This window comes from Corylus avellana, chromosome ca1, assembly GCF_901000735.1.
Source record: "Corylus avellana chromosome ca1, CavTom2PMs-1.0".
Lineage (NCBI taxonomy): Eukaryota > Viridiplantae > Streptophyta > Magnoliopsida > Fagales > Betulaceae > Corylus > Corylus avellana.
In genome coordinates, this window is record NC_081541.1 from 36,087,238 (window position 1) to 36,110,634 (window position 23,397).

General features: G+C 34.4%; 1 protein-coding gene across 1 annotated transcript; it reads right to left on the reverse strand.

Moving 5' to 3' along the window:
* Window positions 1-16,103: 16,103 nt before the first annotated feature.
* On the reverse strand, window positions 16,104-18,306 carry LOC132167078 (uncharacterized). Its single transcript, XM_059577974.1, has 4 exons — window positions 17,912-18,306; window positions 17,614-17,825; window positions 16,806-17,070; window positions 16,104-16,550 (listed from the first exon to the last, which is right to left on the reverse strand). Exons 1-4 carry the CDS (start codon window positions 18,257-18,259, stop codon window positions 16,251-16,253), a joined length of 1,125 nt encoding a protein of 374 aa, XP_059433957.1. The 5' UTR covers window positions 18,260-18,306; the 3' UTR covers window positions 16,104-16,250.
* Between the last annotated feature and the right edge of the window lie 5,091 nt (window positions 18,307-23,397).

Consider the following 23,397-nt stretch of genomic DNA (forward strand, 5'->3'; position numbering starts at 1 on the left):
TAAGAAGAACTCAAGATTGCTAGTATTGTGCCTACATAGTCTCTAATTTTAATGCTAATACCCATTCTCATGTTGACTTCGTCTATTGCCGTATCCCTATTTACTCTAGTTTATAGCTAGGTGGAGCTTTCCACACTTTTACTAATAACCTTTGCCTTCACTTGCTCTCCTTGCCCTCTTGCAAAAGCTTTCTAGAATGCATTAAGTGATTCTTGAAAGAAATGCATTCTAGAAAGAAAAGATAATCAATGGAAATATAAAATCAAAAGTAGAATAATAAAAGAGACAATAACTTTATGTAATTCGGTTTATTACCTGCGTTTTAGGATGAAATTCTAAAGGCTATATTGTGCTCTTATTCAATTTATTAATTTACAATAGGTCCTTATTTATATGGAGGTGGAGATAATACAAAAAATGTATAGGATATCAAATCAAATCAAATTTAACATTTAAATCTGATTTTATTTAATCACAATGAATGCTGAAATTAGATCTCATAAAATTGAGTAACGCTACTGTTGTAATATATGTGTTACAATTTTTTTTTTTTTTTTTCCAGTTGTTTTGTTATTAAAAACTTTGCAAAAGCCATTATTTTTGTTTTAACCGTTTAATCATTAAAGTTTTATTTACAAGCTTTTAATTATTTTATTAATGACTATTTCATACGTTGAAGAGTCTTCAACATATGGTCATAAGCTTTAAATGTATATATATCTTTTATGACCTTTTTGCATTTATCACATCTTCATGAGTTTTTTTTTTCTTTTTCTTTTTTTTTTGAAGGAATATATAGATATTCATTTATTCAAAAAGATCTCAAGAAGATTACACAAGAAGAAGAGATTGTTTCCTTCTTACAATATCACCAGTACTTGGGGGGGTATACCCCAACCAAGTAGAGAAGATGACATAGGTGGTAGCCAATTTTGCAAGCACATGCGTAGCATTATTGGCGTCCCTCAAAACATGTAAAAATCTAGCATTCTCTACACCACGTAGCTCTAAGTTTATACCTTCTATGAACTGTCCACAACTACTAAAACACGGCCCTTTTGAGTCAATTGCCTTGATAACTTGCATGGCATCACCTTCAAAAAGAACGTCCAAAACCCATTTCTTTGCTAAAGAGGACAGCATACAAAGCAGCCACGGATTCTGCTGTAATGGGATCTGTTATAGCTTCATGGGTTATACTGCGTGCAGCCAAAAAATTCCCCGTCGAGCCCCTTGCAATGAGACCCAACCCAACTCTCTTTTCCTTCACGTTCACCGCCGCATCCCAGTTCATCTTCACCATGTTTGTTGGTGGGGGTTGCCACTTAGCAATGGCACGTTCCAAGTCATGAGTCCTTTGCGCTAAGTTGCCATCATTCACCTGATGGTGCTCTTCTAAAGCAAATTGTGCCTCTCGCAGGAGCTGGTTTGGATGGAGGAAAGGATCTCCATGTACCACAGCATTCCTTTGCAACCAAATGCGTCGGGTAGTAACAGCAAAAAACTCCATTTTAGTCCTATCACAGTGCTCCAACAAATTCCCAAAAAATATCGAAGAAACTGCCACTCATTCCATCAGCTTTTTGTAATTTTATCGGACCACTACCCCATACATCTGATGTCGACAGGCAGCTCCACAAAATATGTTCCACCATCTCATTTTCAGCTTCACAAAGAGGGCACACTGGGCTTTTAACGACTCCTTTTTTATATAGATTAACCTTTGTAGGGAGCAGATTATTAAGGGCTCTCCATAGAAACATCTTGACCACATTTGGAACCGACAAATTCCAGCATTCGTTCCATGCAAAACTCTTCGTTGTTTTTGATCCCCCACTTCGCCTATTTGCCTTTGATTCCATCTCAAGGTGGTAAGCACTCCGGACAAAGAAGGTGTCATTTTTTGTACATTGCCAAATAAGTCTATCTTTGGTTTTTACCGTACTGATTGGAATACTTTTAATCATCTGTGCTTCCTCCTTAAAGAAAATTTATGACACAAGTTCGGCCTTCCATTGTCGTGTTTCTGAATCAATGAGGTCCGATACCCGAGCTTGCCTCCCCAAAATTGTTGGCGGTGATTGGACCATAAAAGTAGTAGGTTTCGGAATCCATCTATCCCCCCACACTCGAATTTCGTTTCCCTCCCCAATCCTCCACATCAGGCCATTTTGGAGAATCGGTTGTGCAGCCATGAGGCTTCTCCAGACGAAAGATGGACGATTCCCCAAGTTAGCTTCCAAATCGAGCTAGAAGGATAATATTTGGCTCTGAGAATTTTACTTGCCAAAGAATCCGGACATTGCAACAACCTCCATATTTGTTTTGCAAGAAGGGCCTTATTGAAGACCCCTAAGTCACGAAAACCCAAACCGCCATTTGCTTTTGATACCTCCATTCTTTCCCAACTCATCCAGTGTATTCTGGAGGTGTTCTCCTTATGGCCCCACCAGAAATGCTGCATCATTCCTTGTGTTTCCTTGCACAAACCAATGGGGAGCTGAAAAACGCTCCTGCAATATGTTGGTATTGTCTGTGCCACTGCCTTGATTAGGATCTCCTTCCCAGCTTGCGACAAGAACTTTGTTTTCCAGTTGTTAAGGCAATTTCACACTCTATCCTTAATGCATGTAAAAGCCAACGTCCGTGACTTACCAACAAGAGTTGGAAGTCCCAAATACTTATCATAACTTTGGGTGGCTTGGAGACTCGATTGCTGGAAAAGAAATATCAACTTTCACATTTCCATTTGTATCCATTGGTCATTAACTCTCTTTTCTGACCAAATGGTTTTCTCTAAGATTTATGGCCATTGGTGAGTTTAATGGTTTTGGAACTAGCTTACATGCTGTTATTTTAATAACAACATGTATATTGTAGTTTAATCAACGGTAAAGATTGAATCTTAAAGTTAACTTACTTTTAGAACTTTTTAATAGGAAAGAGAAAATGAAGAAAGATTTTGAGAAATTCAATATTGACCGTTGATTAAATTACAACATATATGATGTTATTAAAATAACAGCATGTAAGCCAAATCCAATGGTTTTTAGTCTTCAATGGTTTGACCGTTTAATACGTTTGATATTACATTTCTTCAAGTTTTACCATAATTTAAGTTGACACCTTCTAACAAAGTAGCAATATAAAAGACTACTTTTGTTAGTTTTATTGTCAGTTTTACTTGAGAGAGAAAAAACAGCTTTTATATTTACATCCAATTTTTGGTGACATATTTATCTAGTTTTGCTCATAAAATAAAAGTCCTCCTAGTGTCTTTTATTCGATGTTTTACTCTATGTGGATTTTTATCAAGCAAATCAAAGGGTTGTTTTATTAATTTTCGTTTTTGGAAGTGCGTCCTTAACGAAAGTAGACACTATAGTCTAATCCTAGGAGGTTGCATGTCAAAGGATCCGATCGCACCGAGTTATACACTCCGGGAGGCACGAATCAACCTTTAAGGACAACGTTCTTGCGTAATTCTATAACACATTGTGAGATCTTTCCATACTCTACTTTTCATCTCTTGTATTTTATTTATTTTATTGTTAATTTTTAGATTGTAATGATCTTATATTAATGAGAATTTGTGCACTATCCAAAATTATTTCCAACAATTTTAAATGTTGATTCCCTGGTTGCACAAATATTTTAATTAAAATCATGACAATAGTATTTAAACTTATGAGAAGTCAAATACTATAAGAGTTTGCGGTATGCAATTCGCATATGAGAAAGATGAAATCAATTCTTGAGTAGAAAGATTTTGTTGTGAAAAAAAAAATATGATAATTGATTTGTTTATCAGAAGAAGAGCTTAATTTCATGTATAGGTATTGAAAGTGAAAATATTTTGATTAAAAGAATTTTTGATTATTTGACGTCAAATTTATGTTATTTAATTTGTTTTTCAAATATATTTTTTTTATTGTTGGGTCATGAATCTTGCAATAAAAAGTTGAGCTTTTTATAAATTTTTAGAACTTAGCAATTTTCGCTATGTTGTGCTAAGCTTGTTGGAGAATATCTATGTCAAGAAATAATAACAAAAAGTGAGTGGTTACTCATGTTGTGATGGAGAAAAAATACACAGGAATTGATAACTGTGTGTCAAGAATACAACTTTACTAAATATTTTTGCAAGTAAGCACATAGTAAGATGAAGAGATTTTGTGAGCGTATTGAGTCGATTGGTTCTCACGACACCCAGTTGGTGTGTGGTGGCGACAATCTATTTTGGAGGATCTTTGAATAAAATTGTTGGCTCCATTGTGAGTTCTTATACTCTCATTTATAGGTCTTAATTTTTTTTAAGACATGATATACAATTTCATTTATTAAAAGAAAAATCAAGTGATGAAGGTGCTCCTTGATTGAATTGAAATTTATATTACATGAATATTGTAATTTGATAAGTGATGATCCTCTACTGATTATTTTATTTCAAAATTGAAATAGCATCTAGCATTTATATTAGCAATGGCATGCTAGATTAGCATAAATACTTTAAAAGTATTTGTAATTCTTCATATATATTATTCAGCTTTCAAATTTTTCTGACATGATGGTTCAGAATAAAATATATGTGATTATTGATGTTCTTATTGAGACTTATTTGATATATGATAAATTTATCATATCATAAGAATGATACCAATGGCGTATTTATGAAAATGAACCAATACTAGTTGATTATTATATGGTTGAGCTTGATACTTTGCATATTTATTGAAGCTTTAATTAAAATGATTTTATGTTAATATCTTGATAAAACTTGTGATATGCAACTTCTATCACTATAAAAAAAAGAGATAGTTGTTGGCGTTGCAAACAGTAACCCAACTTTTGCCACGTCAATAGTTATTGACGTTGTAAAAGTGGCACATCAATAATTATTTTATTGACGTGTTGAATGGGCCACGTCAATATTTACTGACGTGGCACATTCCACACGTCAAGAAATAGCAATGTGTCAATATTGACATGTTGGTAAATTTAAATTAAATTAAATTTTTACAAAACTATATTTAAATAATTTAATATACTGACGTGCTAAACTATAACACGTCAATAATATTGACGTGTCATTTTCACACGTCAATTATTCTTTCACACGTTAAAAAATAATAATAAAAATTATGTTTTTTTAAAAAATAAAAATTAAAAATTAACGATTAATAAAAATTAATAACAAAATAATTAATGATTAACGATTAGTAACAATTAATAACAAAAATTTGATGAAAAAAGTTATAACAAAAATTAACGATTAATAACAATTGGACATGCATGCAAATATTTAAATATCTTCCAACCGATATAAAATAGAGTCAAGTGTTTATAAACATTTAAAAGGCACATTAAATTTAATCTAGATTTCCTCCATACCGGTGTGTTGAATTGTTCCTATCCATAACAATTAATAATTAATAACAAAATTTAATTGCTATGTGTATAATGATTATTGTAATTAATTTTATTGTTTCCTCCACATGCATTGATTTTTTACTACTTCAAATTTATATATATTAAAGCCTTTCACAGTATACGAAAACTTCACATGCATTGATTATTTTTACTTTGAAATTAAACCTACTTGTTTAATTAGACCTTTCATATATATATATATATATATATATATAGCTAGGGTACGTATATATGTTAGTTTAAATAATTAGCGAGCTTCAAACCTAGCTAGCTAGGTTTTATAAAACTTAACTACCAATTAAATAATTAAGTACGCTTATAATACCATATAGAATTAGCTGTGTTTTAATTATGGTAATTACTATAATTAAAAACCGGACTAATTATGGTAAGTTAACTAAATAATTAACTTAGAGTAATTATAATAGCTTACCATAATTAATTAGCTAGGTTATATATATATATATATATATATATATATGTGTGTGTGTGTGTGTGTGTGTGTGTGTGTTTTTAACCTAGCTAATGGTAATAATTAAGTTAGGTAACGAGTTTAATTAATCAGCCATTTTCCAACATGCCACATATGACACGTCAGAATTTATTGACGTGCCACATGTGGCGCTTCAGCATTTTTCTGACGTGCCACATGTGGGATGTCAACCCTTTTCTGACGTGCTACATGTGACATGTCAGAAATTCTTGACATGACACTTGTGGCACGTCAAGAATTCTTGACGTGTCACATGTTGACACATCAAGAATTTAGATCTGGCCACGGATCCCCATGCCAGCTCCTTTTCTTTCCTTTTCGCTCTTCTTTCTTCCTCCTCCTGCGCGCAGCTCGCACAGCTCTTCCCTCTTCTCAACCATTTTTTCACCGCCAGCCACCCATTCCTCTGTCGTCGCCGCACATTTCCCCCGCTCCATCTCACAATACTCACTCACTCACTCACTCTCTCACTCGCTCCGGCCAGCTCGCTCTCTCTCTCTCTCTCTAACAGCCAGAGGCCGTTCATCCTCGTTGTCGCTGTCTTCGTCTCCAGCGGTTCGTCGGCCTCAATTTATCCATCTCCGGCTGCAGCTTCTCTGCCATCGATTGGGTATATATATATATATATGTTTTAAATTTATTTATTTATCATAATTAATTTGGATGCAAATATATGTTTTGTAAATTTATTTTATTTATGATAATTTGCAACGGATGACTTCAGAGAGAAGAGAGAGAGAATTCACCTCCTTTGTCTGCAGCTGCTCTCAGTTGAAGAAAGAATGTTTTAGAATGTTTAAGAGAAGTCATAGATTGTTGAGTGAGACAGAGAACATTTTACTGCTGTGTTTATGAGAAATTTAACTCGATTGAAAACTGTCGGGTGGTTATAAGTCCAATTATTCATACTTATCCTCTATAAGTCACTGAGATGTCATTATTATAAGCTCTTCAAGTTGGTTGAATTTATTGCTAATGCCTTGGTTAACATCACTCCTCGACAGATCTCAAGTAACTAAAATGATTAATAAAGTTGTAATAGAAGCTTTCTAAGTATAAATTTCAATCTCACAGAGTAAATAACAAATATAAGATTAATTAGCATCAATCTATGAGTAACTTCCTAATGTGAGACTAACTAGCATCGATTTATGAGTAACTTCCTAATGTGAAACTAACTTTCAAGAATGTTACAGTAACATTTAGATAAAAACAATTTTTTTTTGTTTTTTGTTTTATAAATAAGATTTCATTAAAACATACCATATATATATATATATATATATATATATATATATATATATATATAGAGAGAGAGAGAGAGAGAGAGAGAGAGAAAGAGAAAGAAACGAAGGAAGCAAAAGCGAAGAACAAAACTAGCTAGCATGACCTGGTTATATATATATATATATAGTTTCCACATAAAATATTCAAATCCATTTAAACTTTCATTACAGACGCGATCGCGGAATAAAAATCTACTATCAATACAAGAAGGTGCCATTAATGGAGATTTTGACGGGGTGGAACAACCCACTAAATAAGATCAGGTCAACAATGTCCTTAATTACAATTCAACACAGAAACCAAAAAATTTACATCGAACAACCCAATTTAGGATGTCAACAATGTTTTTTCAAGCCATGTAGGGTATAACCTAATTAAAGGCATCTGAACACCGTTCTCTATTTGCTGTTCTCCTTTCACCATTTATTCATTGGAAATACTAAGAGGTGATTAATAAGCTTTTAGGATGAATTGAATATATAGTTTTAATAACAGTTAAGAAGGAGCACTTAATTAAGAGTATATATATATATATATATACTCTTAATTAAGTGCTCATTTCTTAATGTTGTAAAAAAAAATTACCATGAAATGGTACATGCATTTTTCTTTCGTTGTTTCATTCAATAATAATGTTCACAGTCACGTCAAAGAGTGAAAGTGAATACTAAGAAATATGTTAGTACTGTTCATATATATATATATATATATATATATATGAAACTTTCTGTAGCAATCATTGAATTAATGTTTTGTTTGTGTTTATATAAATATATATATAAACATTAATTAATAATTTTTTTTTTTTTTGGGTATTCTTTTTATGTGGGAATTTTTGTCTGATTTTGTCATGTTTCTCTCCTGTCTTTTTCTTTAATGTACGTTGTTGGTGGAAGAATGAGGGTGTACTGTGGGGGGAGGTTTCTCTTTTTCGACCTGATGATGGTGTCTTTTTCCCTGCTCATATATACACGTACGTACCCTCCTTTCAGTGTTTCTCTATGGATCACTCACGAGCAGAGCAGGGTGAAGTTTTTGTTTGGATTATCATAAAGACAAGATTTCATTGGCTAAAACTTCAACCCCCTTTTGCAATTATTTTCTTTTCTGTAGTTAATTATCAGAGAGTTACATTTTCACATAAAAAATATAAACCTATATATATATATATAGGTTTATATTTTTTATGTGAGGACTAAACCTAGAAACGTATACGACATTGGTCAGGGTGAAGAGCCTCAGGATGCATGTGTCAACTATCACGAGTGTGAGCCGCTCCTATTGACTAAAAATATTGATCACGATCTGCAGGATTATATCGAATATGTCAGACCCAACTTAGATCCAAATCAAACGTATGTGACTGAATAAAAGTTGAATGTGCTTATATATATATTGATTTGTAGTTGTTCACTACACATTACATCAATACAATTAATTAAGTTGTGCATTGGGTAAAATTTGGTATATATCTTATTTTTAATATGTGAGTCATTTACATATGGTAGTGAATATTTCATACATTATATACGTAATTAATTGGGTCTGTGCTGCTTTTCGCAGATTACCATGAGTAGTAGGGGAAAGACAAGAGCACGAAGGGGTTCGTCTTCAGTGCGGTAGTGGGTCTCCATCATACCACCTTGATGATCGCGCGCAAGAAGAAGTTGCTCAGCTTATGGGGCAGCAGGACGGGTATCGACCAGCACTTCCAAGTGATGTGGAAGGAGAGATCCCTGTCCATAATCCATACTGTCCGGCAGGCATGGCCCAGACGGGGTATCGACTTGATTCATATCCGTACGACACGGATGCATCATTTCATCCAACTCGCTGGCCGACGTACAGTGAGTAAGGGCAGAGTTCTCAGGGCCATGTAAAGTGGCTATACAACCAGCATAGCAGGTACAGACGAAATTTTTTTTGAAAATTTGAATGTTTTGAAAGTTTTTGAAATTATCTCTTTGGTATTTTGAAAGTTTTTTGATTATCAAAGCATTACTTTCTACTATTATTGATGCGATATCAATTATATTTCAATGCAACTACAACTTCATAAAATTCTAAACATTCTAAAAAAATACAAAGTAGATGGCAAGGACAGTGAAACACAGCCCTCGGAAGACATGACTGGTGGGACAGGTGTCATGGATGACCCGCAGCCCAGCGACCCTGCTCCCGCCGGCCGGTTAGACCCTCTATAGGTCTAGACGATAAGTAAGTGTATATGCTCAAATGTCATGCATATAAGCCTTAATTACTTGTAGTTAATATTCAATTCGAATAACTTACATCGGTAATTTTTAATCTGTTAGGTATCGATCCAGATGGAAACACAATTATTGAGGTATTCACCATTCTTGACTCGCACAAGTTGCCGAGGGTCCCCACCGGCAAAAGGATCATACTTGAGTACAATGCTTCATGGCAGCCTATCGGATTTAGCGCCATGACGTTTAGACGAATGACCGGTAAGGTCATAAGGAGCGAAAATTATGTCCGAATGCCAGACGACTGGACGAAGGTACCAGAGCGTATCAAGGAGGATATATGGGATGCTTTGATGGTATGTGTATTTTATTATGTCAAACACTCCTAATGTATGTATATATACGCTCTAAGTTGTACATATATATTTGTGTTTATATGTATATACATATACATATATATATTTTTTATTTTTTTTAATTTATCAATTTTGAACTTGTGCAGGTAGACTTTTTCGTCCCGCCCGAGTGCAACTTGGCTGCCGTAAAGAAGGACGCGTTCCGAGATATGGGCACCAAGCTGAGGACTTTGAGGTACGAGTTAAAAAAAGTTCTTGCCATTACGACAAACGATACTCCAGTCACCGTACGAGCGAGAGTGGAGCAAGAAAGGCTCTCCGAGTACAACGCCGTCGACTTGGAGATCTTGTTGGATAGATGGTATAGCCAGAAGAACAAGGTAGGTCATGAGTTATACTATAATTTTGTGTAGTTTTATTAATTGTAATTGTGTTAGTATTAACATATTAAGAATGTTAATTGTGTAGGATTATGCGGCGTATATGAAGAGCTTGCGAGTATTGAACAATACTCCTTATTGCACTGGGTCGAAAAACTACGCCAGAGTGATACATGAGAAAGTATGCGTGTAATTTACCTTTTACTTATAGATGTACAGGGTAAACTGTTTAAAATAATTTTTTTAATTTAAATTTAATATAAAATTCTGTGCGGTTGAGTTTGTGTTTGAGTTGTAAATTGAAATATTTTAAACCCTTAAATTCCTTTAAGATCAGGATTCCCTCTCAAGTGGAGGGATCGATCCAAAGGGCTATCATCAAATGCAACCCATGGACATGTAACTCTGGGAATACATACACATAATTTCCGATGCTGGATACACTGCAAAACAAGATCTTTGACGCTTTTTTAGAGGGTGAGAAAAAACATACAACAGCTTTGCGAGTAAAGCTCCCCCTATTCTAAGGAAAACCTCTCAATTTTCCTAGGATCTACCGGCTAGGGCTCCTGTCTTCTTCTGGTAGTTGCAGTCTGCAGATGTTGCTTCAGAAGTGGACGAAGGAGAGCAATTTTTCCAGTTTGACAGACAATACGTAAGAAACAAATCTCTATGCTTCCACTCTCCCTCCTAGAGAGAGTGCCCTCCACTTGAGATCATATATGTAGAGTACGTGGGAAAGAAAAATGGGAAATGGCGCGAGAAAAGAGATGGATAGGGATCTTCGAAGAGTATGTCAGCTTTTAATCAATCTTGATAATCATCACTACCTTCGTGACGGGACAAGACATGGTCAATCCATCACACATGCACTCTAGTGATGTTGGCAAATGACGCTGAGGTCTCTACTGCACTGTGTATTGTTTTGAGAAATGTGGCGCATCAGACTTGTATGGGGTGCCCCATCGGTAACAAGGGAACAGATCTCTCCAACACATTTTGGATTGGAGAATGAATTGACTGACCACTTTTAATTTTTTTTTTTTTAAAATTATTTTTAAAAATATATATTATTTTATTAATGAACAAATATCTTATTTATAATTAAAAAAATCTTGATCATAAACTAAATATTTTTCTGTTTAAAATAAATTGCAAAAGATCATGTTTTAGTAATAAAACTGAACTGCATCAGATACTTCAATGCGTTTGAAAAAATTTGTAAATGAAATTATTCTTTTGTCTTTCAGTTCAGAACACTGAAAAAATTGGTAATTCATACTTGAGGTGAAGTGAGGGTATTATGCATACATGAAAGGTTTTATTTTTGTCAAATGTGGTGTTTTCCTTTTCTTGAAAAAAAAAAAAAATGAAGTGAATGTTATTGTATCAAATAATTAAGAATGAGAATGTTTAGTCAAACTTTGCTTGACTCGATCAATGCTTAGTTAAATGTTTACATTTGGCTTAATAAAACTAACGTGATATATATATATATATATATATATATATATATATATATTAACACCTTGGCCATGGGATGGGCCGCGGCGGTAGCGAGCTGCCATCCTAGGGTGGTTACTCCCTTGTTTTTTTTAATAAATAAATAATAAATATTTTTATTATTTGATATAATCAATATGTTATGTTTGTTTTTGATTTTTTAATTTTAAATGTATTTAGACTCTTAGATATTTTGAATAGTTATGATCTCGAAAAATAAAATTCTCTAATTACTTAAAATTAGAGAGGATCTGGATCCGAGCTACAGTAGTCTCTTTCGTTCAAAATTATAAGGGTAAAAATGTAAAAAAAAAATGAAAGAAAAAAAAGTAAAAAAAAAATGAAAGAAAAAAAAGTAAAATCACACTATTATTCTTTTATCCTTTACAGTTTACACTAATGAGATAGAGATAGAGAGAGCCAGAGAGGGAGGGGGAGGCCAAAGGCAGCAAACCTCTGGAAATGGATATGCTGACCAGAAGCTAGACTTTGGGAAGAGGAGAAGGAGAAGAGATGGAAAGCAGAGAGGGTAAAACTACGGTGGTGTTTGGTAAATATGTTGATTTAGATACTGTAGTTGATGTAGATTGATGTGAAAAAAAATAAGAATGTTTGGTATTAAAAAAATGACAAAGTAATATTAAAAAGTGAAAAAAAAATTTTGTTTTGTAGTTAGTTTTTTATTTAAATAATAATAAAAAGTGAAAAAATTAGATTGTTTTGATGTAATTTTTTTTTTAAAAATGGTGATAAATAGTGTCTAGGCCAACTCCAACCCTGTTACCAAACAAGGTTGAAGGAGATGACCACTTTTTTCCTGACGGGAATATACGATTACAGAGAAGGAAGATTTGTAATGCAATATAATTTCCTGAAGATAACCTTAACTGGGAACGAAGCTCGGTTCAAGTGAGAGCAGGGGAGAAGAGTGAATGTCTGAGGGAGAAGAGAAGGGCATTCGCAAGGTAGAAAAAATTAAAGATGAGGATAAAACCGTAATTTGGAAGTTGGGGGTACTGTTCACGGTTTGAAAATTGAGAAAGCTGACAGCCGGCTTAAAGAGTGCAAAGGTGCACAGTAACTAAACCCCTAAAACCGGCTGCCAAACATAGCCTTAGAGGCAAAAGACATGGTATTTATGCTCATCCGATTGACATTATGCAGTATGGTATAACAGAAACCGGCCTTGTTTGTTAACCTGCAGCACATTTTCCCACTTTTACGGTACTGTTTTTTATCAGTAAAATCTGACCATGCTCCAGTGAGACACGATAAACCGTGTATGTAACAAGCTTTGGTTTTATTAAAAGATATTTATGCCCTTATGAAAAATAGAAAAGTCTCATCATTTCTTCCTTTTGAAGGGGCAAAATAGGAATTATCTAAATTTTTTATTTTCAAACCGGCAATTACATACTGCATCAGTCTATTCAGCCACAATTCGTACATGATGGAGAGGCGCTCTTCTTGAGGTGTACAGTGCCGTATAAAATCAAGGGGTTTGCCAAATACCTTCTATGCTCCTTGTTCAGGTTGTTTAGGAACAAACGTGAAAAGCAGCCCTTTTTTGTAGAAGGATTGAGGTCAAGCTTTAAAGGCCAGACGCTCTTTTTCACATTTGTTGCTGAACAGCTTGAAACAAGGGGCATGGCTTCTGCTATACGACACTGCAGAATGTCAATCGGCTAACCAGTAAATGTCATGTCTATTGCTTTGAAATCTTTTGTCAAAGCAAAAGACATGTTACCCGCAATTAAGCCCTTAGATGCATCTAAGGGCCTATATTTCAAAATTGTTACCAACAATTTTTAAACATTGTCGGGATCCCAATCCTCTCATACTACGGCTCTCGGTACTTTACTTGCACCATGTCTAGGTGCTCTCCCCTCCTCAATGTGAGTGTCGGCCAGGAATGACCCTTGGACTCACAACTTTTTTTTTTTTTTTTTTTTTTTTTTTAATTAATAGGATGAGAAGGGGCGATCAGTGTAGTTTTCTCCCTTGCGAGTGATCATCGGGGTTCCCATCCGCTATGAAATGTCCAGTTTGAGCCATAGCTACTGCCTAGAAAGACGAGCCCGTCACCATAACCCTACCAAAGTGTGAGCCAGTAGAGCTCCTTCATAGTAACATCTAGTTCACGTATTTATTACCGCAAACGAATTTAAACACATGACCACTAAAATGAAAAAAAAAAATTTTACTAACTCAACTACCATCTTAATAGTCATTTTATTATTACATATACTCATTCAAAAATAAGCAGAGTCAAAGTTATTGTTTGTATTGTAGCTTTGATTACCGTGTTGTCTTGTAGTGAGCAAGGGTGATTGTGTTTTTAACTCTTCACGTGATGCCATTGTTATATCTCACCTACTTGTACTTTTGAAAAAATAAAGTTATCGGCATGTGTCAGACTTACATTTTTATTACTCTTCACGTGATGCCATTGTCATATCTCACCCACTTGTACTTTGAGAACATATCTCACCTACTTGTACTTTGAGAAAATAAAGTAATCAGTATTCAGACTTACATTTTTAAAACCAGCTCCCTTGGTTGTCGATTTAACAGGTTCTCCCATTAATGTTATTTTCTTCTTTTCCACGGTAGCCGTAGATCATTACTGTCATCTATATATATATATATATATATATAAAATGATTTGTAGTATTTTTTTTAATATACATACATCTGAATATTTTTTTTAATATACGTACATTTGGATTGCTTCAAAATATATAGATATATATAATGTTTTGAAGGATTTATAAATATATACATGAGGACTACTTTAAAGTGTATATATATATATAATGATGGAAGTATTTATAAATACACGTATATCGGAATGTTTCAAGATATATAGATATATATGATAATTCGAAGTATTCATATATGTACAGATGCAGTACCTCGGTGTGCATATATAGGTACAACAAGGTTTGAAGTATACTTAGCTATATATATATATATATATATATATATAGAATAAATGAGAGTAATTTTTTAAAACAAAATAATTTAAAATACATTAAGATATATTATATAAATATATGTATATGAATCCTAAGGAATAAAATAATTCTTAAAAATTTTATGGGAAAGCATACTAAGTAAGTTCATTCTCAATTGATTAGCAAGCCAACTCATAGTAGTAATAAAATGCTTTACTGTGAGATATATGAGGGTAGTAATGTGTTTGTATTTCCTTCAGGCGATTAGTTAGCAGTTAGAGGAAATTCTTAGCGGCAGTTAAGAGGTAAGTGAATTTACTATTCTTTCCAGCAAAATTATCATGTCATGCTATTTATGAAATTCTGTTTCAAATTACAAATGATCATTTTGTTTATACTATGAAATTATGTTGCATGTATTACAAGTTTGAAAAAAAGAAGCATTATGAAAATAATGATGTTTATAAGAAATTTTGAGAAAATGATGACAAACCCTCCTCCATGTTGCCCTAAGATATACTTAGAGAAGTACAAGAAATGAGAAAAAAGTGTTGTAAAATGAGGGCACATGTAAGGAGGAGTGTATTTTTGGCCCTAAGAGAAACAAGAGAGAAGCACGGTACCGATGCTAAGGATGGAGGCGCAACCGCTGAAGAAACTCTTCCAGAAAGTGGTTCCATCTTTTCATCTTAGTTTTTTTTTTTTTTTTTTTTACCATGCTGAGTGTACCTAGAGTTAATCGACTGGCCAAGAGACGGGGTTGCGGCTTAAAAAATGACTTTTCTTAAGCGGGTCATCACACGGAGAAACTCTCATTTAGACGGAAGACTTAAAAAATGACTTTTTCTTAAGTTTTCCAAAATTTTCACTTTGGCTATTACTCCTACTTGTCCAACTTATTTAATTTAATTTAATTTTGAAATCTCTTAATTATTTTCCATGGGTGTTACATGTATCATCCTCTCGGGACTTGCATTAGCTAGAAAGTGACATTATAGTTAACTATTGCTTTGTCCACCTTAGATGTAGAGTATATCATAGCTGTAGAAGCAATGAAATAAGTAATTTGGCTGAGAGGTTTGGTAGTGATTTAGGTTTGCAATAGGATGTGATTGTTGTATTTTGTGATATCTAAAGCCAATATATTTGACCAAAAGTCAAATATATCATGAGAGGATCAAACACATTAATGTCAAATATTATTTTCTTTGGGGAGCTGTGACACAAGGTCATATCATCGTGAAGAAAATTGCCCCAGTGGAAAATCCAAAGAATCTCTTAACCAAGCTAGTTCCAGCTCTCAAGTTCACGCATTGGTTGGACTTGATTGATATTTGGAGTTTGTGATTTATACTGAAGAGACATTGTCTTCTCTGTATTGTTATTAAAAAAAAATTCATTCATTAAAAAAAAAAAAAAAAAGTAATTTCTAACTTTACTAATTTAAAAAACTGAAATAAAGTATTTCTAAAAAATACGAGAAGCAACTCGACACTACAAAAACATATCTTAACCAAATAGGAAAAACAAAAAACAAAAGACTTTGAAAGCAATAAACAATCAAAAAGGCCAAAAAATAAAAAAGAGGCCAAGTAAGAAAACTGAAGAAAAAAAGCATCAAAAGTGCGTTGCCATTAATTGCCCCTAGACAAAAGTGACCTTATGATGAGTTCACCCATTCCAGGAGCATATGGAAAGAAATGACCAGCGCCCGGCAACTCATGGTATTTAATCCACGGAAGTTTGTCGGTGATATAGCGTTGTAGCGTAACTGGCGTTATCCTATCTTCGTCGCCCTGCCACACGTGGACGAAGCCTTCTTCCTTATTACGAAAAGGGTTATCAATATCCATTGGACTGAATTCCCAGTTCCCAAGTCCAATCATCAATGTCCGGTGCATCGACTCAAATACTCCTTGTTGGGTTGCCTGACCCTGCATGCACACAACCACTACTGCAAATCAATATATATGATTGATATCTTCTAAAATTCTTTTTAAATTTAAAAATTTTAGTTATTTATCTCATCTAAACATCTAAGATAAGTCATATTTCAGAATTTAATATGAGGGTAACTTTCTCATCTAAAATTTAAAAGTCACATCAACTTCAACTTTAAAAAGATAAAAAGATGACTTCTAACATTATTTTTATTATATATATATATATATATATATATATGTATTTACCTTGGATATTTTTGTCCCAACCACCTTGGACATTATTTGTAAATCCTGAGGAGATAATGAATTAATGTTACCAGCGACAGCGCTTGATGCAGGAAACCACTTCTGCGTGTTCCACCAATAGGTTAGCCATGGCATATAGTGAGCAACTCGAATTGCCCACTGGTCCTGAGCCGGTTCTCTCTTGTATGCCTCTCTTAACAAGTTGGTTGGAAAGCCTTGCCACCAGTAGTTGACAATAGGAGAGACTAGTGCTGCTCCAGCAAGCCTATATATATATGAGACAATTAATTGGAGAACATAAATAAGAAATAAAGGTTCTTGTTCTATGAGGAAAGAAATTTTTTTTTTTTTTTCAATTTTATTTTATTTTTAAACATGAAGAAAAATGAAACACTGCTAAATCATGCCTACTTCCAATATAAACCTGTTGGGGAGAGAAATATTATGGGAGTAATAAGAGTAAATTAATAATATACATATCTAGGACGTCACTTCTAGCCAAAAACATATTTACTTGAATTCAAGTATGACAAAAATTTTCTCCAAATCAATCTGAAAGAAATATCTTCCAACCCATTTAAAATAGTGTTAAGTGTTTATAAACTTTTAAAACGTTAGTCTAACTTAATAAACTACTACTTATGACCTTAAGAATTTAATGTGCATTTTACATATTTATAAACATTTGTCACTATTTTAAACAGGTTGAAAGATATTTTCTCTTACTGATTTAAAAAAAATTTCTGTCCATTGAACTATTATATATTGCAAAGGAAAATCCCATAGATTCTGAAGTTTAGGAGTTTACCTATGAGGGATATACTTGAGGCAGCCCCAAGCCAGCTGGCCACCAATAGAATTACCAATTACGTAAAATTTGGTTCCGAGGTCCAATTGATCAGCAAGCTCTTGTACATCTGAAGCCAAACTTTTCACTGTTTGTTTTGGATTTGGGTCGCTTTCTCCGTAGCCTGGTCTGTCAAAGGACACAATGTAGAGTCCTAGCTCTTGGAAAAATTCCTGAGAAATAATATAATATAATTAAATTGATTCAACTGAAAGATTAATTAATTAAGAATTTAGATGTTAAAGAATTGCGTACGTACTGTAGGGAGGTTTGTTGCAATCACTACATCGTGTCTACAAGTTCTGAAGCCATGAATATAGATAATCTTATATGTTGCCACTTCTTTTGACACTCCATGCTCCTTGTAGGCCAAATGCCTTCCATCCTTGAGCTTTATTCTAGGTGCTGTCACAGGCGGGCCGCCAGCGCTGCCACAGATTTTGGGAGGCGGAGGGCGGATGGCTTGACATGCCCAAGCCGCCATGGCCAGCAACACAAACAAAAAGGCCACTATAAACATCCCTGCGTGATATATTGAGAGGAAAATCATCAGGTTACTTGATACTACTATTTTGAAGCAATTTAATGAGTTTTTACTACTTGTCATATTATTGAGAAAGCCAATGAGAGTGAACCTGGAGTTGAAATGGATGGAGTATTTGGGCTAGCTTGCCTTTTTGATCACCTTAGAGTATATATATATATATATATATATATATATATATCACATTTATTAATTGATTGATGATTGAATAATAAGAAAAAATCAGCCTATTACCCATTTCAATTAGAGGATTATAGATGCACGCCTGCCACGTACATTCTCAAGCTCTACGTACAGTTCTACACGTCTACTCACCGTAGTCACACATTTTACCTACCCTGTCTCAAGAGTAGACAAAGACTAAAATACGTTAGAGAAAACAATAATAATACATATAAATAGGAGGAGACCTAATTAATGTTTGACTCAACTTGACTTAGAGGATAGATATTAGATGCATGGTTCAATCATCAATCAATTAATAAATGTGATTTGGATATTAATTCTCATCCATACCACATGATTAAATTATAGATGCACGCCTACCACGTACATTCTCAAGCTCTGCAGTTCGACACGTCTACTCGTTGTAGTCACACATTTCACCTACACTGTCTCAAGAGTAGACGAAGACTAAAATACGTTAGAGAAAACAATAATAATATATATAAATTGGAGGAGACCTAATTCAAGTTTGACTCAAATCTTGTACATATAAATACGCCACTACACCATATATAAAAAACAAGACTCAAGTAGACTCTAAACTTGTGCTTTGTGCATCACATTGTTTTTTTCTAATAAACTAATTTAGGCATCAGAGTTTCCCAACTATAGATATCGACAGATCTTTTGCAGCAATCGAAGAGCAGCAAGAACGCAGATCAGAGATCAACAAATGCCTCGAAGAATGTGCAGTTCAAAAAATTGTATATATGAAAATTTACTTTAATATATTGCTGAGAATAGGATTGCAAATCAAAATATTTGCGCAGAATAATCAAATTCTCATGCCCAAGAACTCTTTATGAAGAACATGTGTGGAGTAGTTGCTATTTTAAATTAAATCGCAATAACGATTAACACTTACTTGGATATTAACGGTCACTCGTGGCTTTAAGCAAAATTCTTTTTGCTTCTCCAAGAACATGTTGTTTCTCAATAACATGAAGAACAAATTCTTTTTTCTTCAAGAGCACAAAGAACAAGTTTTTATTTCTTTAAGAACACGACAGATGTTAGGATGATGAGACATCTAGATCTTATCGCCAATGATTGATAATAACCAAGAGAGTGTGAGCTCTTATTTGGCTATTCAAATATTAAACTTTTGTTCTTCGTGAGTTAACACAAAAAACTATTAATTCTTAATGCGTTTCTGAAAATTAATTATCAAGAGAACTTGATGAGATTAGTTATGATGCCCCAAAATACCAAAAATGATTTATTAAAAAGCGACAATTCACTTGAACTTATAAACCATTTTTTTAACCTTCAAAGAAGTGTCTTATTCCCTCGTCAAACCCTCATTAGAAATTAGCCCTAAAAATCCAACCATAACTCTCTGGCTGGATGTTTAGTAGGGACCGCCGAACGTTCGACCATGTCCTTAGTGCTAACGTTCGGCAGGAGACCACCTTGAATGTTTGTTAACCAATTTTTGACCTACTGGTATTAACCAAACGTTCCATCTCCAAGCCTAAAACCACTGTGAAATAGTACAACGCTCACCCCATAGTACCAAACGTTCAGTGACAGTTTGAAAAGTATTTTTAACCTATTCTCCACCTTTGCTGAGCCTCGCTACCCATATACCTCCCCTTTGTCCTTATGTCTACCCTTACACCATAAACACTAACCCAGAGTGAGGAGATTTTCTTGAGAGAGAAAGAGATAGTTTTAGGATAGTTTGCCATCTTCAATGTAAAATCTTGTCCATTCACCTAGCTCTCAAGTTATTCCTGTTGATTTTATAATTTTTGCAAGTTTTAAAGATATCATGTTAGGTTTGTGTATCATTTCTCTTCGAAAAGAAAAGGGTTTTCAAAGGTGTTTGAAACACTCATTGATTTCCTTAGTTTTCATATTTTACTATGCTTGCATGTACTTATTTGGAGTCTAAGATGTAGTTTGTTGCGTGATGACTTGAGGTTAGAAGCCGAAGCATGCATTTCGGCCTCTAACCAAACGTTCTCTCTCTTCTGGCCAAACGTTCACCCCTAAGCTCAAACGTTCGCTACTTGGACAGAGCGTTTGGCCAGTGCCTAGAGTGTGTAGGATTAGAGTTTTTGTGATCTTTTAGCTAGTTCTTCCTGGTTAGGACCTTATGTGTCTCTAGTAAATCATCTAGGATTGTGTATAACGATAAACCATGTTTCATTATAACAAGAATTCGAAATGTCAGACGACTCGAGCGAGCGTACAAGGTAAGTAAATAATTACAATTTTTTTTCCTGAAAAACGTGTTATATGTCAGTTGACTGAACAACGTATGATATGAGCATATGTACCTTTTTCGCAACTTGATAATTGTCGTAATAATTGATTAATGAGATGCATCGTATGACATAATATATCGATACGTGTGATATAATAGCCATTGGCTTACTATATACACTTTATTCTATGGTCAAATGTGTGCGAGTGTGTTATATGAGCTTTGGATCCAATGATTGTTTCGTGACCCGCTGTACTGCCTTGGGTAATTACTAAGCAGTGGTAAGCTTAGTCAGAGGATTAGATGGGTTCTCAGTTGATTAGAAGCCAATGGGAGAAATTTTTGGAGTTTTTCGATTATGACCAAACATTCGGACCTAAACCAAGAAACCGCTAGGTAAAACTGTACACCGAATGTTCGGCAGGGGACCACACTGAACATTCATTGACCAACCTTTGACCCGCTGGGTAATGACCAAACGTACTCTTGCAACTCTAAAATACTGTGCACAATACACCAAACATTAGGTCATGGACCACCAAACGTTCACTGCACTACAGGATAGTCACAACAGCGTCCTCAGTTTTTTTAAACCTATAAATACTCTCTCCCACGCCATTCTAAGCTTCATTGTGCCTTCTGAGCCTTAAAAAAACTCTGCTTGAGTATTTGGTGAGTTTTGAGAGAAGAATGATAGCTTTCCTTGGAGGTTCTAGCAATTGGTTCTTTGGAAACAAACTTTTGACACAATGGCAGCAAACATGTTTTTTAATGTATCTATGTCCAGCCAAGATTATCAGGTTGAAAAATGGATGAGAACTAGACCTTATTTTGCTTCTTATGCGTTAGAATTTTATCTCTTATGATTTTTAAATCTATTTTCTTTATGTTTATTTCATCCGTAGAATACTATTTTTGATTGGTTTCTTCTTTTCAGAATAACAATAGGAATCACTTTCTTATGATCTGCTGATAGGTATTTGAATTTAGCTTCTTACCATGCATTTATAATCTCTTTTAAGTTGTTATTTTAAAAGTGGACTATTCATTTGTTAAACTCTCTGGATATTGTAATTCAATTGACTCTTTGAATTCATTAGTTGTTGTAATTCATAATTTTATAGCTTTGAACTTTGAGGGCTATATGTTGGGATTGTGCCCTGAATCTTAATGATTTTATATCTATATTGACATTTAAATGTTTGTAATGAATATATATATGTTATATTCACTAATTAAAATGATTTGAGCATATAGCATATAAAATGTCTTTTACATGCATATTACCAAGTTCATCATATTTGTTATGCATGTAAAAGGTCCTAGGATTACATTGAATATGGCTATAGGTATGAGTAACATGGTTATCACATAAGGTCATAATCTATAATCCTTGTATCCTTAAATGTATAAAGTTCGCAGTCGGTAAATAGAACTGGGCATTCCATTTTGAGTAAGAGTATTACACATCAAATTTTAGTGATCTACCGTGATTAAGTGAAGCAATAACTTTGGGATAGATGTGTAGTGTGCTGAGATCCTAAGGCACTGAACGGACCAATGAGTTGTCTTTTCATAAATATATAGTATATTAAGGAAAGACAATATGTAAAACCCTGACTTTTTAAATCGTTTTAAAAAGAGTTTTAAACCCTTACTCAACAAGTTAATAGCCTTCTAAATCAGCCCTGAACAGAAAACCTTAAGCTATCTCAGCATAACCCAAAGCCCTCACACTTAAAGCCTTAGAGCAAAACTAGACCCCACCCTTCTTGACCGTACGCACGCCAGTAGTTTCGGACGAACGCTCTTGTCTTTAGTACCGGACATACGCCAAGGGACCACTGGACGTACGGTATTTTTTGGTTGACCATTGGTTAATGACTGTACGTATGATGGACCTTTTGGATTGTTGAATAAACAGTACCGGATGTACGCCCCAATAGTACTGGACATTTGCTACTTTTTAGAACAACCCTACAGCGCCCTCAGCTTTTCTCCCCTATAAATAGCCCACTTCTCTCGCCCCTTGAACGCATTCTTCGCCCCAGACCCTCTGTGTAACCTCTTGTGTGAGTGTTCTTTGTGAGTTTTGTGATTTGAGAGAGAGAAGGGAGAAAGCTTATGTTCTTGCCATTTCCCAAGGTAACCCCTTGCCCATTCCTGTGTTTTGATGTTGTTATTGTTGCTTCTTTACTGTTATCTGTTTAAAAAATACCCTGTTAACATTCTTGCACCCTTTCTTACAAAGCCTAGAAATGTTTTCAAAAGAGTTTTAAAGTTTCTTTGATTTCTTATATTGAGTTTTCTTACGATGCATGTGTTTATTTAGTAGCCTATAAGGAGTTATAGTAGCTTGAAGATTTTGTAGAAACCTTAAAACACCGTTTCGAGCTTTTGACGGATTGCTTAACTCACTAACCGGATGTACGCCATCGAGCTCGGACGTACGGCTAGAAAGCCAGGCACCCACCCTTAAGCCCTACTCACTTGTATTTTAGAGTCTAGCAATCCTTTTGTTAGATAAGGCTTGATATCTTATTCGCAAGGGTCCTTTAGAACTGTGCATAACGATATGTTGCATTTTGTTATAGCAGGATTTAGCAATGTCGGAGGATTCAAGTGAGCGTACGAGGTAGGTATACACTTACGAACTCTTTCCTTAAAAACGTGGGATATGTCAGTTAACTGACCATGAGTATGATATTGGTAACTGCTTTAATAACTAGTTGATAAGTTGCATTGTATGAAATGGGCACCGATA

Coding starts and splice junctions, on each gene's coding strand:
- LOC132167078 (XM_059577974.1), bottom strand. CDS start 18,259: ATGACAAGTAGTAAAAACTCATTAAATTGCTTCAAAATAGTAGTATCA. Junction 17,071..17,613: donor CTCAAGTATATCCCTCATAG/GTAAACTCCTAA, acceptor ATATATATATAG/GCTTGCTGGAGCAGCACTAG. Junction 16,551..16,805: donor TTGGGACAAAAATATCCAAG/GTAAATACATAT, acceptor GTGTGCATGCAG/GGTCAGGCAACCCAACAAGG.